The sequence below is a fragment of the Equus przewalskii genome, chromosome 24 (genome assembly GCF_037783145.1).
Source record: "Equus przewalskii isolate Varuska chromosome 24, EquPr2, whole genome shotgun sequence".
Classification (NCBI taxonomy): Eukaryota; Metazoa; Chordata; class Mammalia; order Perissodactyla; family Equidae; genus Equus; species Equus przewalskii.
In genome coordinates, this window is record NC_091854.1 from 7,660,072 (window position 1) to 7,675,833 (window position 15,762).

The 15,762-nt window shown below is 38.3% G+C and overlaps 2 protein-coding genes across 9 annotated transcripts in view; one reads left to right on the forward strand and one right to left on the reverse strand.

Annotated features, from left to right (window-relative positions):
- RPAP2 (RNA polymerase II associated protein 2) overlaps positions 1-5,651 on the reverse strand; it is a 72,324-nt gene extending 66,673 nt beyond the window's left edge. For 3 of the 7 annotated variants that reach the window (XM_070592665.1, XM_070592664.1, XM_070592666.1), the window contains exons 1-3: positions 5,491-5,639; positions 4,701-4,746; positions 1,299-1,413 (exon numbers count right to left, since the gene is read on the reverse strand). In XM_070592665.1, the coding sequence (XP_070448766.1) occupies positions 1,299-1,413; positions 4,701-4,746; positions 5,491-5,563 (234 nt within the window). In that variant the 5' untranslated portion in view covers positions 5,564-5,639. Of the gene's footprint in view, positions 1-1,186; positions 1,414-4,700; positions 4,747-5,490 lie in introns of all 7 variants that reach the window. The other 4 variants (XM_070592667.1, XM_070592669.1, XM_070592663.1 and 1 more) reach the window with 4 other exon arrangements.
- The window catches only part of GLMN (glomulin, FKBP associated protein), a 39,843-nt gene continuing 29,708 nt past the window's right edge, over positions 5,628-15,762 (forward strand). For both annotated transcript variants that reach the window (XM_070592671.1, XM_070592670.1), the window contains exons 1-7: positions 5,628-5,728; positions 6,570-6,641; positions 7,072-7,197; positions 10,867-10,986; positions 12,733-12,841; positions 13,941-14,181; positions 15,360-15,462. In XM_070592671.1, coding sequence (XP_070448772.1) covers positions 6,603-6,641; positions 7,072-7,197; positions 10,867-10,986; positions 12,733-12,841; positions 13,941-14,181; positions 15,360-15,462 — 738 coding nt within the window. In that variant the 5' untranslated portion in view covers positions 5,628-5,728; positions 6,570-6,602. The remainder of the gene's footprint in view (positions 5,729-6,569; positions 6,642-7,071; positions 7,198-10,866; positions 10,987-12,732; positions 12,842-13,940; positions 14,182-15,359; positions 15,463-15,762) is intronic.

Sequence of the window (15,762 nt, forward strand, 5' to 3'; positions counted from 1 at the left end):
ATAGGTTTGATGTTAGAATCAAAGGAGAAAATAAAGGAAAAGCACTTAGAAAAGTGCTCGACACATGGTAAGTACTCAAAAAGTGTTAGTTATTATTTAAAAAGAAACAAAAAGTTTCTGCTACTGTAGACTATGCATCTTTGTAGATTATACAGTTCATGAAATAATTCTGAGGCAGGAGAAAGAAGTGGTGCTATAGTGACTGCTGTACCACAGCAAAATATTGATAGTATATTTTATTTTTAAAAAGCGTTATTCAAAAAATAAACCACATAAAATAATAAGATATAACTTTACCTATTTTTAAAGCACAATCTTAAAAAACAAAGTATATTAAAGGTGTCATTGTGACTCTCGAACAAACTTTTGTGCAAAATCTTCCAGCTTCTGAAAAAACTGTACAGGAGAATGGTGGGGTAATAGTAAGAAGCTAACACCAAATATTTTCCTTCGACATCTTCACGTCCAAATAATCTCAATTCTTGAGATTATTTCTGAAGAAGTTTTTCTGTCTTCACAGGGACTGAAATAGTTTTTATTGAGAGTGATACAGGCTATTTGTTTCAAATGAAGCATTTCTGGTTTGTCTGTTTTCTTTAGAGTCACCATGTATGCAGATTCTGATGCAGTTACCAATTTCAACTAAATATTGCCATATTTATATTCCTCTTGTTTAGAGAAATCTGAGTTACACTAAGAATTATTTTTGCAATAGAAGCTCTGAGTTTTAATTTTCTATTTCTTTTTTCTCTTAAGGATTATGAGGATATAATAGAAATTATAGAATAGAAATTACAGAAATTTCCATTCAAAATTTTAATGCAATAAAGCCATTAAAGAAAACAAAAAAAATTTTAATGCAGATTATAATCTTCCAGTTATGTGTTAAATCTTAAGTGATCTATATTTCAGGTTTTTAAAATATAAAAATTAAAGGAATTACATTAACAAAAATAATAATCGGTTACTAAAATAAGACAACATATGGAATATGGAAACTGACATTGGGATCATTAGTGCAAAGTGATGGAAATCAAGTGAGATAAGCAGACCGGTTATAAAAAAACTGCTACTAAGGGGTAAAATATGCATGCTATTTTTCATTAGTGCATTTTAAAGTCATTATACAACAAGAAATGCATAACAGTTGATTATTCTAAAATGCACAAATTATATAGCTTGATACCTGCATCTGGTGACTGAGAACAGATTTAAAAATTTCAACAATGCAAGGAAGTTTCACGTTGCATAGATTTAACGATCTTGTACTACAAAAGCAATAATCTGTCAACACATACACACTCCTTTAGCAATTCTGCTGTAATATTCTCTTCTAAAAGCTGTTCAACAATACGTAGAGCTTTTCTCTCAAACTCAATCTTCTTTCTCACTGCTGCTTCTAGTTCAGCTTTCCTAAAATTAAAAAAATACATATTCAAAATTTATAAGTATCCTACCTGTAAGTTTTATCATAGCCAATTTTGTTTTAAAATACATTAACAACTTACTATTTTGCTATTTAAATTAAATTTACATATTTTTAATGCTGTTACCCTTGACCCAATACTTTTCAAAAAGAAAACAAGCTACCTGTTGCACCGTACACATAAAATCTGCCATAATAACAGGATTATTTGATTTCCAGAGCTCAAAGAACAAGGAAGAACTTAGAAACTCCTATAGAAAATGACAGGAAATCTTTTTGCCAGTTAAAGAATTTATACTCTATCATTCCTGTGTGTACCTAAAAAGGGAGGTTTTTCCAATGAAATCCTTAGAAATCAGAAGAGATTAGAGGACAAAAAGATGACTTTGGCTGTTCTTACAAATAAAAGTTTGTATCAACCTCAAAAATGAACTGATCACCCAGTTTGACAGGACAGAGTCATATCTGCAAAGAAGTGTTTACTTACTTTGTTGTAAAGTCTGATTAAATAAATTACTGATGTCATAATTGGTATGACTATGTGGTTTAGGAAAAGAACAATCTTCCTAGGAGGGCTAGTTCTTGTCCTGGCACCAGTGGGACTCTGTCAGCCTTTGCTGGCCCCAAACACATGGAAAATAAAGGCAGAGGCTATCTGATCAAACAATGGCCCTGGCACAGTGGTTCTCAATTCTAGCTGCTCATTAGGATTATCTGATGAGACCTTTAAAAAAGATGCCCAGGACCCACTGCAGGCTAATTAAATCAGAATCTCTGAGGATGGGGCCTGGTTATTGGTGTTTTCTTAAAAGTGCTACAGATAATCTTAGTGTGCAACCGGGTTGAGAATCACTGCCATAGGACCAAAGATGCCAAGTATCTTGGTGACTTATTTGCTCCTTTCCTGCACTGGTTTCTATTTGCTTACAGGAAAAACCTTTGCTGGCCTCCAGGACCTTGACTTGGCTCTCATATCTGGACCTAGAATGTACTCACTGTTTTTCCCTACTTTCATTAACTCCCAAGACTTTAGACTCTAATTCCTTGCCTGGAGCAATATGTTTTATAAAAATAATTTGGAGGACTGACACAGGATTGCTAACCAGGGACGTTAAAACTAGACGAAATTTGCAACTAACACCTATTCCCTCACCATTTCATAAAAGTCATTCTTACATCAAGGAAGTATAAAAGACATGAACACAGATTAAAAGGCAGTTCTTTATACTGAATACATTTAGCTTTATGAAAAACATTATTTTATTTTTCTCATTTTGCTGTGATCACTACTATGACATGTACTATGTACTATGTACCATCATGTGCTATGTACTCATCATGTACTATGATCAGTACACAATCTCTGTTAGGAATTGCTGACCTAAGCTGTTAACTACCTCAACCTCCAGTAACAGCCACTCCTCCTAACGGATGGATACCTACAGCTGCTTCTCACGGATAGCCCTGTCTCACTGCTGTCCTCTGTCCCAAATGACGACAGGGAGTATGGTGCACAGCAGTGGTTCTCAAACTCCTTTGTCTCAGCACTGCTTTATACTCTTAAAATTACAGTTTTTGCTTATGTAGATTATATCTGTTGATATTTACCATATTAAGATTAAAAGTGAGAAAATTTTAAAGCATTTATTAATTCATTTAATAATAATATACCCATTACATGTTAATATATCTTTTAAATAAAAAACTTAGTGTGAAGAGTGAAACTGTTTGATATTTTTGCAAAGTTCTTTCATTTCTGGCTTAACAGTATTCACCTGGATGGAATGGAGAAGGAGTTTTCAATGGGACTAAATTCATAAAGAATCACTCCCCTCAACAACTATTTGGTTACCCCCATGGATTTTAATTGTTTCATCATCCTGGGTGATCTGCTCAAAATACATTTCAGCTTATCTATGTTCCTCAAATTGTAGTGCTCAGAATAAAACATGATCTCCTCAGGTTTGTGGTCAGATCAGTGTTGAGGTGAGTTGCAAATTACTGTCAATATCAATATTAACTAAACTTTACTCTTGCAATATTTCCTAAAACCAAGTCAGGATAACCATGCTGCTCCACAGGGAAGGCCTCGCCAAAACAGATCTCAAATGCACCCAATTTCTCCATTCCCAGATGATCACCAACCCTAACATCTTAAAACTTTTTAGACTTAAATTCTAACACTTTATTACTTAAAGTTCTCCCATTTGCACTTGGAATATTGAAATTTCTCACCATGGCCCAGCAGGTACTTTAAGAATGGAATCCTGCCTCTCTAACTCTTTCCTACGCTTCTTTCTTCCCTTGCTCAGAACACTGCACACCACCCTGGGCATCTCTCCTTTCTTTAAATGTCCAAGCTTTTTCTTGTCATACATACTGCCACCTCTGGCTGGAGATGCGCTGTCACTACTCCTTGTCCGGTTAATGCCTACTTGGCCTTCAAGTCTCAGCTTAATTATTACTTTCTCAGAGAAGTCTCTCCCTGAAAACCTGCCATCCTCCCTGCCAACCTCCAACTAAACTGGACTCTTGTTATTAGTTCCTCCTCATAACATCATAGTCTTTTCCTTTATGGCACTTATCACAATTTGTAATTCTGTACTTATTTGTGATAATTTAATAGGTATTTCTCTGTTCCACTAGACAGGACTGTGTTTATTCTGTTCAAAACCATATCCTCAGGGCCTAACACAGGTCTAGCATATCCTACACTGGGTAAATAACTTTTGAAAGAGCGAGTAAATTAAGGCCAAAGCCAATACTTCATAAAATGATAAATCATAGATATACATTTTTAAATCATCCTCCTAGACTACTCCTATTCTGGAAACTTTTTGTGACAGGATATAAATCTTGCCTTTTTTAGGAGAAGCCAAGAGATAGTACAGGACAACTTTTTGCTGAAAATATGGACATGATGTAAACAAAGAACAGAAAAGGCTTCTTGGAGTCCCTGTCATACAAAGCAAAAAAAGGAGAGAGTATCTGAAGAGGTGGAAGAGGAGAACCTGGTTAATTCAGGACTGCTTATTACCTTTCTGAGATACTCATACCTTCACCAACAATCTAAAAGGGTCTGATTTGGTTTTCTTAAAGCAAGGAGTAGGGGGACGTAACAGTCTATGTGAGAATCTACAGTGCTTCCCAGATCTTTCCCTTCTCTCTCAGAATAATTTTCTCTAAGGTAGCACCTATTATTGTTTTCAAAAATGGTTCAATTTATGTCAGATAAACAGATAAGAGAATGCAGTTGTCCAAGTAGTTCTCATACCTTTTGGAAGCATCTTCTTGTTTCAAAGCACTTGTCTGTTTACTACCTACAATGAAAAAAAACAGTAGGTCAAGTTTACACACACACACTAGGTTACAGGACAGATTCGTGCCCACATAAACCGTAGACATCTCTTCTTCTTTCCCACACATTTCCTTTCCAATCCTGTTTGTAAATCAAATGAAATGGGAAGGGAATCCAATTTGTTCTTGTAAATTAATTAATTATTCCCGAATTTTTTTGGTTAAAACGCACCTCTTTCGGGATTGAATTTTGTCTTGAATCAGAGCTGCATAGTTAAGCACTCCCCAAAAAATCTGAGATGTGGGTACTTTTACGGGCAACCTCTCTCCGTCCCCCAAAGGTTCGCTCCCGGGGAGAGCGGGAAGTCTGAGCCCTCAGAGAACGGGGGCACCCAAGCCACAGGACCTCTGGAAGGAGGACCAGCGCTGGGTCCAAGGCCAGCTGCACACTGCCCGCCGACGCTGCCCTGGTCACTTGCCCACTCTGGCGACTCCCGGCTCCCAGGACGTCTGCTGCCCCTCCCTCCGAGACTGGAGCACAGCCCATGACGGGGGAATCGTGGAAGGCTGGTGTAAAGAGACGGGGGGCGGCGGGCGGTCTTCCCCAGAACGCGCGAGCACGGCGGGACGAAGCTCTTGGCCTTCTCCGCCCCGAAGACCACCTCCCCCGGGGCAGCCTTGCGGGAGCGCCCCGCTCGCCTCGGTCTGGAACCCTGTCGGGGCTCAGTTCTCAGGGGCCGAGCGTGCGAAGCGACCTTGCTTCCTACCTGCGGCGCTTCGGGCGGCGCGGGGGGCCCGGGCCTTGGGGCGAGCGGCGCGCAGCCCGACCGGCTCCGCCATGGCAGCCTCCTCACCGGCTCGGCACCGGCCTCGGCCTCTCCTCCCGAGGCTCCGCCTCCCTGCGTAGCGCGGGGCGGGGCCGGCCGCGGGGGGCGGGCCCGGAGAGCGGCCTGCGCGGCCCGAGGAGGCGGAGCGGCCTGCAGAGAGGGGCGAGGGGTCCAGCCGGTAAGTGGGCGCACCGGGAGGTCTGGGTGTCGGGGCTCGCCGTGGGCTGGGCGCCGTGGGCCGTGAGCCGCGGAGGACTCGGCGCCGCGGGCTGACCAGGCCCCACGAGGCGGTGGGGCCCGAACGTCAAGGCGAGCAGGAATCGGGAGAAATGGCCTCCTTGGATGCCGCCCGCACGCGCGCCGCGCTTTCATCCGCCCTGGAGCGCGCTGCCGGGAGGACCCGGCCCAGCCGCGCCTCCGCTGCGGGCCTGGGGCTCGGCCTTCCCGCGGAGAAACGGCGGCCGGTGGGAAGGGAACGCTAGTCCCCTGAGGCCGCCGGCCGCCTCGAATCCGTGCGATACAGCCAGTTCCCTGTCTGGATTGAATACCTGGGGGAGCGCATCTCTTACAGGGAAATGCCTCGGTCACACTTGGGGTGAAGGGCATTTGGACTTTCACCCTGTCTGGGTGAGTTGTGTTGCTCTGGTGGGACGTTAAAAAATAAAAAATTCCCTAATGATTAGAACGGATTTCAAGCCCACCTTTTGGAAAAGAAATACTTTGCCTTTTTAAAGTCATTTATATAGTCCATATTTGTGCTGCTTCCTGGGGGTGCTCTAGAGGATTTTTTTTTAAGTGTATCTTTCAAAACTGCTCCTGGAAGAAAAAGATGCAACAGGAGTTTTTTTTTTTTAATACATTTTTATTTTCTTAGGCTAACATACTAACTTTCAGTAAAAACATTTCAGCTTTAAAAGTTTCTGTTTTCTTTATTGTATTTACTACTAATTCATCAGAAAGAAACATTATTAGTACTTCAATGTAGTATCACTGATACTTAACGGTGTGTTTTGTATTAGTACATTTCAGCGTCAAAACTAGGAAAAATAGGAATGGCTGTGGAGGAACTTCAATCTATAATAAAGAGATGTGTAAGTAATTCTTTTTTTTTCTTTTTGTAAAATTAAATACCTTTCAAAATATGGGAAGGGCACAGATTATTTTTAATTACATTTAACGATCACTCAAATTGTTAATCATCTTTAATCCTTGCTTTTTTTAACCTATGAAAAAATAGGATGAGGACAAGAAGGTAGATTGGATTGTTTCTCCAAGTGACATACTTGTCTAAATAACCTTTTACATTTTTAATGCTGATCCTTACCATAGATTTCTTTAGCAGGGTGAATTTCAAGATCATTCATTAAAGTATTTATTAGACTAATTCTAATTTTCATACATATGCTTATGTGCAACTTATCTAGAATTTAGACAGATTTCCTTTTTTCAGAGAAATCAAGTAGTTATTGAGTTTTTATTTGCCTCAACGTGTTTGATTTTTGTTTATTTTGTTCTTGCTAGCAAATCCTAGATGAGCAAGACTTTAAAGAAGAAGATTTTGGCCTATTTCAGGTAGCAGGCCAAAGATGCATAGATGAAGGGCACGTAGAGCAGCTATTAGAAATTATTCAAAATGAAAAGAATAAGGTAAGTACAATGTTTGTGTGTACTAGGAAGGGAATAGCCACATGATGCTATTATTCATCCATTCATTTGTGTTCTCAGAGGATAACTTTTGAGAGTGCCTTACTTTTAGCTAATAATGATAGAATTAATAGTAGGTAATATTTATTATTTACTATGTCCCAGTTACTAAGTGCTTTACATCTGTTAACTCATTTGGCCTTTCCAGAATTCCGTAAGATAGGTAATACTATCAAATTCATTTTGTAGATAAGGAAATAGTCACTGAAAGATAAATAACTTTCCCAAAAGTGACTCAGCTTTTATGTGACATCCAGGATTCAGACCTGTACAGCCTGGTTTCAGAGCTCTCAAGCACTCTGCTCTGCCTCGCATCTGTGTAGCACTTGAAAGGAAGTTTTAGAGTGGAATTGAGGAGGTTGACTGACTGTGGGATGAGAGAGAGGGAGGCATCAAAGATGACTGGGTTTCTAGCCTCTGAGAGGATAATATATGTCCCAAACAGAAAAAGGCAACCTAAGAAGAGGAGAAAGTTCCTCAAGGAGGACAAATAAGTTTATTTTGGAAATTTTAAGTTTAAATGCAGCAGGCAGTTGATAAGTAATGGTTGAAGCCCAGTAGAGAAATAGGAGATTAAGATGTAGATTTGTGCATGATTAGAGATTAGATGATTGTGATAGATTTAAGCATAGTGGAGCTTAGCCTTAATAGCTTGAGAATCACCTTTGTAATGTGTGGTCTGCTAAATTCAAAGGTTCAGCTATTGATAAGACAGTGTTTAAAACTGACTACAACCTAATTTTCTTGTCAGGTAACACAATCAAGATTGATCAAGATGTACTGTTAATCTGCTTTGTGTTAAATGTTTTTTTTTTTTAAGAGCCATATGAATAGTAGTTTCTCCTAAGATACTATATTGCAAGGGTTCTCAAGATGGCACTACTGATATTTTGTAGCAGTACTCCCACTCCCCCACCAGTAATGACCATCAAAAATGTCTCCAGACATTGCCAAATGTCCCCAGTAGGAAGGGCACAAAATTGCCCCCACTGAAAACCGCTGGTATAGTGGGAAAAACACAGGCCTTGAAGCTGGACAGACTTATATGCAAATCCTGGCTCTGCCACCTTTTAGTTCTTGGACACTGGGCATCTCAGTAATCTCTAAACTTTGGTATTCTCGTCTATCAATTGAGGATAACAATCTTACCCTGTAGGGTTGTTAGTATTAAATTAAAATAAGGTGTAGCTTACGGATAGTCAGTCAGTGTTTACTCCCCTTCCTCATGACCATTTACTATTTACATAGTGAGTGGATACTTTGCAGCTGGGATTCTATTTGTAAAATATTTTATCAAAATTCTTTTTTTTTCACCTCAGGTATACAAATCTTATTCAAATCTAGAATTTCTCTTATAGTTAATTGTTCTCAGAGAATCATTTATTAGGGTAGACGTCAACCTATGGAAAGGGAAATAGTTGGAAAAGTAGAGTCTCACAGTAAGTTTTGAAAAGCAAATAGAGGCTTATGTAATAAGTAGTGGTGGAAGAAATCTTTAGTAATTTGGGGAAAAATTAACCACATAACATAAATTCCTGATTAGTAAAGACCTAGATATTAAAAGTCAAGCAACACAAAAAATAGAGGAAAACAGAAGAGACTGTCAGATTTTTGGAGGGAGGATAATTTGTTACACTTAGAAGTAGTAGACATCATTCAACCTGTATTTATGGGTCATCTATTTTGTAACAGCCCCTACTGTAGATGCTGGGAATAGATCTGGTCGTGAACAAAACTCACTGCCCATATGGATTGTAAATTCTAATGAAGACAGATATATACATGATAAATAAATTATGTAGTATGTTAGAAAGTGCTAAATACTACACAGAGGAATAAAGCATGGGGGATGAACTGTGCCGGGTAAAACTGTACAGAGATTTGAAGGAAGCAGGACTGTCAGCTATGGGGCTATCTGGGAAAAGAGCGTGCCAGGCAGAAGAAATAACTAGTATGGAAAAAATGTTCAGAGAGAGCAACTGAACTATCTATTCCTTTAGGTAAAAAGCATGATTGTTTTGCTATTTGTTTAAAAAAAAGGAAAATCAAATTTAAGTCTTTATTTTATGCCATACTTGCAATATAAATCTTATTGAATAAAAAAAAATAGGTGAAATATGTATTTAAAAAAAAACTTGAATGTTTATAAATCTCTAAAGGGGGAAATCCATTTTAAACCTAAAAGCAGTAGAAAGGGGACCAAAGAGAAATATCAGGGGCCTGACCCCATGGCCAAGTGGTTAAAGTTCTGCCTGCTCTGCTTTAGCAGCCCGGGTTCACGGGTTCAGATCCCAGGTGCAGACCTACACCACTCATCAAGCCATGCTGTGGCGGTGACCCACATACGAAATAGAGGAAGATTGGCACAGATGTTAGCTCAGGGCTAATCTTCCTCAGTAAAAAAAATCAGTATATTTTGCTATATAAAAAATGACAACCAAAAAACCAAATAATTATTTGTCATAAATACGACTAAGTGAGTATTAACATATAGGTAGCTCATGCAGATTGAGAAGGCAAACATTAAAATGTCCTGTTGATAAATGAGCAAAAATATAAATGGATAGTACTTCCTCTTTTGTGAACTATGTATTCACATACCCTAACATATTCTGTTGCTGGTTCTCTAGGACATGTTAAGTCTTATACTTTTATACATTGTTTCAGAGCTGTGAATATATTTCCCACCTATCTGTGCCTGACAGACTTCTCTGTTTTTCTAAGAAGCCTTAGCTTAGCCGTCACCTCTTCTGGGAAGCCGCCTCTTGCTTTCCCCAGAGGAGAGTGACTATTCTGCTATACCTTCTCTTCTACCTTTATTATCTTATACGACTGGGTCACGGAGCAGGTGTTGAACCTGCTCGTCTTCTTCCTAGATGTGTTTTTTTACAAATGAACCTAGAATGTAAACTCAGTGAGGATAGAGATCTTACCTAATATATTCCTTGCTTTTTTTTCTAGCACCTAAAATACTCTAGGGACCTGACATATATTTATATACTGATAAATACTGAGGAGTTGAAGTAGAATTCAGGCCAGTGAAGTGGAGAATATTGTTGATAGTTTTGAAAATCAGTGGTTTTGATAATGAATGTGCATCACTAATTATAAACAACTTCTTGGTTGGTAAGCATTCTGAAATACCTTTGAAAATAGAAGCAACTCATCTATAGGAGAGAAAGTTAATGAAGTGGCATCCCCTCTTTTACATAAGTTACATGACTATAATATATATTTAGAGATTCTCTGGGGAACTGTAGAACATTCATGAGCATTGACTGGATTTCTTTCTGAATCAGGGGAGCAAAATTCTTTTTGAAAATTAAGTACTTGCTCATATTCAGAAAATTAAGTCTCCTGTTTAAATCCTGGGAAAGACCACCTTACCTGGAAAAGTAAAGGCCCCTTTGCTTTTCCTCAGTGAACGCATTAAATACTACTTTAAAATGTTGGTATCTGTTAGCAGCCAACTCTAGGAAGTCAATGGTGAGATGTCATAAGACTCATCTTTCCTATTTTAGAGGAAATTCTAAGTTCCTCCAAGTTAAGAAAGCTCACTGTGAGAGTCCTATAGATGGCAGTATTTGCTTTACTTTCAAAATGCTTTTATAGGTCATCATCAAGAATATGGGCTGGAATCTTGTTGGTCCTGTTGTTCGATGCCTTTTATGGAATGACAAGGAAGATGATAAAAGGAAATACTATTTTCTGATGCTTGATTTATTAGTAAAGGTAAGTTAAAACTAGGTTCTCTTTGTTAGAATACGCAGCAGTATTTTATAATTCCCTTTAATGTTTAATGCTTGTTTTTCGTGAGAACGCTGTTTAGTTCATGAAAATACAGGAGAGAGCTCTTCGGAGAAAAGACCCAACCTTATTGATTGGATGGGCAAGTCCACTTCAGTTTCCCCAACTTTGTGGATATAAGAATCACCTAACCTCACGTCAGACCCTCTGATTGAGAACCTCCAAGGAGAGACCTAAGAAGCTCTATTTTTAACAAGTAGCTGATTGTCTAGATGTAGAGATAAGGGTTAGAGCTAGTTCAAGGCCACAGTGATCTTTTGGCAACGTTGGAACTAGAATCAAATCTCATTGCCCTTTCCTCTGTGGTTTGCTCCCTAAAAGAATATGAAAAACCTAGAATGCATGTGAGCACAGTGGAAATAGGAATAGAAAATAGATTAGTTGTGACTGACAATCTTAAAAAGAGACTTTTGGTAAAACGTTAATAGAGTTATAGGTAAAAAATGATGGTTAAGAGGGGCTGGCCCCATGGCCGAGTGGTTAAGTTCGCGCACTCCGCAGCAGGCGGCCCAGTGTTTCGTTAGTTCGAATCCTGGGCACGGACATGGCACTGCTCATCAGACCACGCTGAGGCAGCGTCCCACATGCCACAACTAGAAGAACCCACAACGAAGAATACACAACTATGTACCGGGGGGGCTTTGGGGAGAAAAAGGAAAAAATAAAATCTTTAAAAAAAAAAAAAAATGATGGTTAAGAAAAATAAATTCTGAGAAAAAGGACATTGTAAGAAGCTACTTAGAGATCAGTACAAATAAACACAAATATATACTTGGAAAGAGGGAACTCCATCTAGATATTAGTTATTAACTATGAGAGCTTTTAAAAAAAACCAAGGCAAATGAGGTGATAAGATGTGGCCAGTCAGTCACAGGCAATGCAAAGTTTTATCTGTTCAGGAAGCACAGAAGAGACCACGTTCGGGGCCGGCTCCGTGGCCGAGTGGTTAAGTTCGCGCACTCCGCTTTGGCGGCCCAAGGTTCAGATCCTCGGCGCGGACATGGCACCGCTCGTCAGGCCATATTGAGGTGGCGTCCCACATCCCACAAATAGAAGGACCTGCAACTAAGATATACAACTATGTACCAGGGGGGTTTGGGAAAATAAAGCAGGATAAAAAAAAAAAGGAAGATTGGCAACAGTTGTTAGCCCAGGTGCCAATCTTTAAAAAAAAAAAAAGGAAGACACCACGTTCATCTACATACCCTGACATACGTAGAGAGGTCCCACCTGTTGGAAGCCCTGAGAAACTAAGGCAGCCTTTGGAGTAGATCACAGCTCGAAGGAGACCTCAGCTCTGGTGATCAGGCTCTTCCTTCCCCTGTTTCTCTAGCTCTTCCTTTAGCCAGGAATTTAAATCTCTAAAATGTAGTTCTCCATTAGGAGACCTTTTGACTTCTTACTTCTTTCTAGTTTTACAGTGATTTGACTAGGGTAATAACAGATTCTGTGTTTTGCTAGTGTATTTTTTTTAATTGTATAAGGTGTTTTACTGTTAAGCAAACAGATTCTGTGTTTTGCTAGTGTATTTTTTTTTAATTGTATAAGGTGTTTTACTGTTAAGCAAAAATAATTATATTTTCTCAGCATCTGCCTTCTTTTAAAAATAGTAATCATCTGGCTTTAAATAAAACTTGTATTAAACAGGTTCAATTGTGAATATTTTTATAGTTATGTAATCCAAAGGAATTATTGTTGGGTTTGCTTGAACTGATTGAAGAGCCCTCTGGAAAACAGATATCCCAAATTATCCTTCTTTTACTTCAGCCATTACAAACAGGTAATAAGTATTTTGATATCTAAGTGTTTTTGGTTTTATCTATGTAAGTGATATTTCTCCAAAATGTCAACACTATACCAAAGTAAAGTTCATGACTAGATACTGAGTCCTCTGCTTAAGCTAGTAATAGCAGTGCCAGTTTGAGTCCTGCTGCCCATAGAAAGATGACAGTACCTGGTACAGAATGGGTACCCAGTAATATTTTGTTGAATGTCATGCTGTTTTCAATGTGCTGTGTTGTAATCTATAGCTTTTTGCCTAACCTCCCTATCTGCAACTTATAGCTAGAATTTTCCCTGTAAACACATTTAAAGGATTGCCTCTGTGGTGTCTGCAGTCCTCAATCTGATAGCATTGTGGTAGTCCTTTATCTTGGTTAAAAACAGTATCAGGCAGGGCATTGCTCAGCCTCTGCCTCGGGAGGTTGGGATTGGGAATAGCAAAGGTACTGCTGAAGAAAGAACAAGTGTGGAAGGAAAAGGCTCCATGGCTGAGTGCAGTAACAGTATTGGTAAGTAATGGATGTTGGCAACCAAGGCAGACAGTATTTATCCATGAGAAGAGACTACTTTTTCATTTTATGACCTACATATAACTCAGAGTCTGATAGAAGGACCCAGAATCAGAAGTTAGAGTAAGTTTGTTTTAAATGTGAATGCCCAGCAGCTTTGTACCACTTGAAATATTCGAAGTCTTCTAGAAAGAAAAATCTCGTAATACTCCCTCCCATTTTTACAGTGCTTTATAGTTTACAAGACACTTTATCTTATTTTATACTTACAGCGACCAAAAAACATAGGAAGAAGTGTTTCTGTCTTAAGTATGTAACCTGTCATAAACATCCCTAAACATGATTTCATGGCATCCATTGTAAATTGCCATGTAAACGTACACTTTTAGTATAAAGATCCGTTATTTTATGCACCACTAAAAAGGAAAAAACACTGCCAATTAAGCTATGTTGTGTCACTCTGATTTCAGAATTGTTAAAGTTGAAAAAAAAGTGTGTTTTAATTCTACATCATTTACTGGACTTCTTGTCCCATGTTTAGCATACTTGATGAGCCTACCTCAAGTAACAACTTGGTCTCTATTTTAGTGATTCAGAAACTTCGTAACAACAAGGCATATTCAGTTGGATTAGCATTGTCTACCCTTTGGAGTCAGCTCTCTCTCCTTCCTGTTCCATACTCAAAAGAACAAATACAAACAGATGACTATGGCCTTTGTCAGTGTTGCAAGGCCTTAGTAGAGTTCACTAAGCCTTTTGTAGAAGAAGTCATGGATGACAAAGAAAACTCTCAGGAAAATGAAAACTTAAAGGATGAATTACTGAAGTTGTAAGTATATTTTTAAGAACACTTCACAATAGACTTAAGTAATAGATCAGTTATTTTATGTTTCTTTATTTCTTTGCAATGGAAGTATAAACTTTAGTGTGAAATTTTGAATTTTAGAAGAATATAGGGTTTAGTTGATATCCTGGGCATTTAATGAGGAGGCACTGATATTTTAAAAAAGTAAAAAACCAAAATCCATTTGTTTACTTCATATATTCTATGACTTGCCTTTACTCATCATAGTAAGTGAATAGTAGAAGTGGGGGAAATAGATAGGTGTAGCTCAAAGAATCTGGTCTTTCTGTGAGGGAATTGTTTTTTTACTCTCCCTTTGAGAGCAGCAGCAGCAGCAGCAGCAACAGCAGACAGTTGAACATCCAACTTGACCACAAAGCCAGTAGCAGAGTTCCCAACAGCATTTGCTCCAGGAGTACTGTAGACTAAACATGCACTTTCGATGCGACAGTCAAGCACTTTCCATATGGCTAGTCCAAATTAAGAAGTGCTCTAAGTATAAAATACTCCTTGGATTTATTGATTAATTTCTTTTATTTCTTACTACTTTTTTAGTGTGATGCAACAAATTTTTAATTATATATGGGGTTTGCATTGTATTTCTTTTGGACAGTGTCGGACTAGGTTATTAAATTACATGGACCAATAATTTTATTTTTAAAATTTTGGAGACTAAAACTACTGTTAGCTTTCTTTCTTGTCAGGTGGTGACATTAACAATTTTTTTTTACCATTTATAAAACCCATTATTTTGTGAAAGAAAAGATATTTTAACTAAGGAAATAGGAAAGGCTTAATCACAGAATAAACTGTGGTCTAAATAAACCAAATATAGCTTTATGAAAAATTACTACATCGTCCCAATTTTTCCTTGAACTAATGAAAACTGCGTCTGGACTAGCCCTGGTCCTCAGACAAACATCCAGTATCCGTTGGCATTTTCCAGACATAGAAACGAATCTCACCACACTGAGTCTAGCAAATTGTTCTCATGCTCTCCCATTACTACTAAGAAGGATCTTATATCACCAGTTTTACAGGCCATTGATTTATTGCTGTTAATGTTACTTTTCATGTAAAATTAACTTAGATATGTTTATAGAACGAGGTATTTTATACTCAGGAAGTGCTGTATTCATAGTTACCCATTTCTTATACCTTAGTTGTTTCAAAAGTTTGAAATGCCCTTTGCTGACAGCACAATTCCTTGAGCAATCTGAAGAAGCTGGAAATGATCCTTTAAGGTATTTTGCATCTGAAATAATAGTAAGTACAGCTAATTTAATCTGCTTTAATATCTGCTGTAATCTAAAATGTTATCCTGCCATGTTCTCATGTACTGCACATGAGCATGTAAATTGATACATTTATTAATAAAGCAATATGTAATTTTTGTAGACCACAGATAAAAAGATGGAAAATAAACACCAGTAATTTTATTACTCAAATATAAATAATATTAACATGTGCATTGGAAAAACCTACAGTTCTCCTCCAGTGTCTTTCTCCTTTACTTTCACACAGAACACTTCACTCTGACACTTTCAGTCACCAAATATGTGGGCT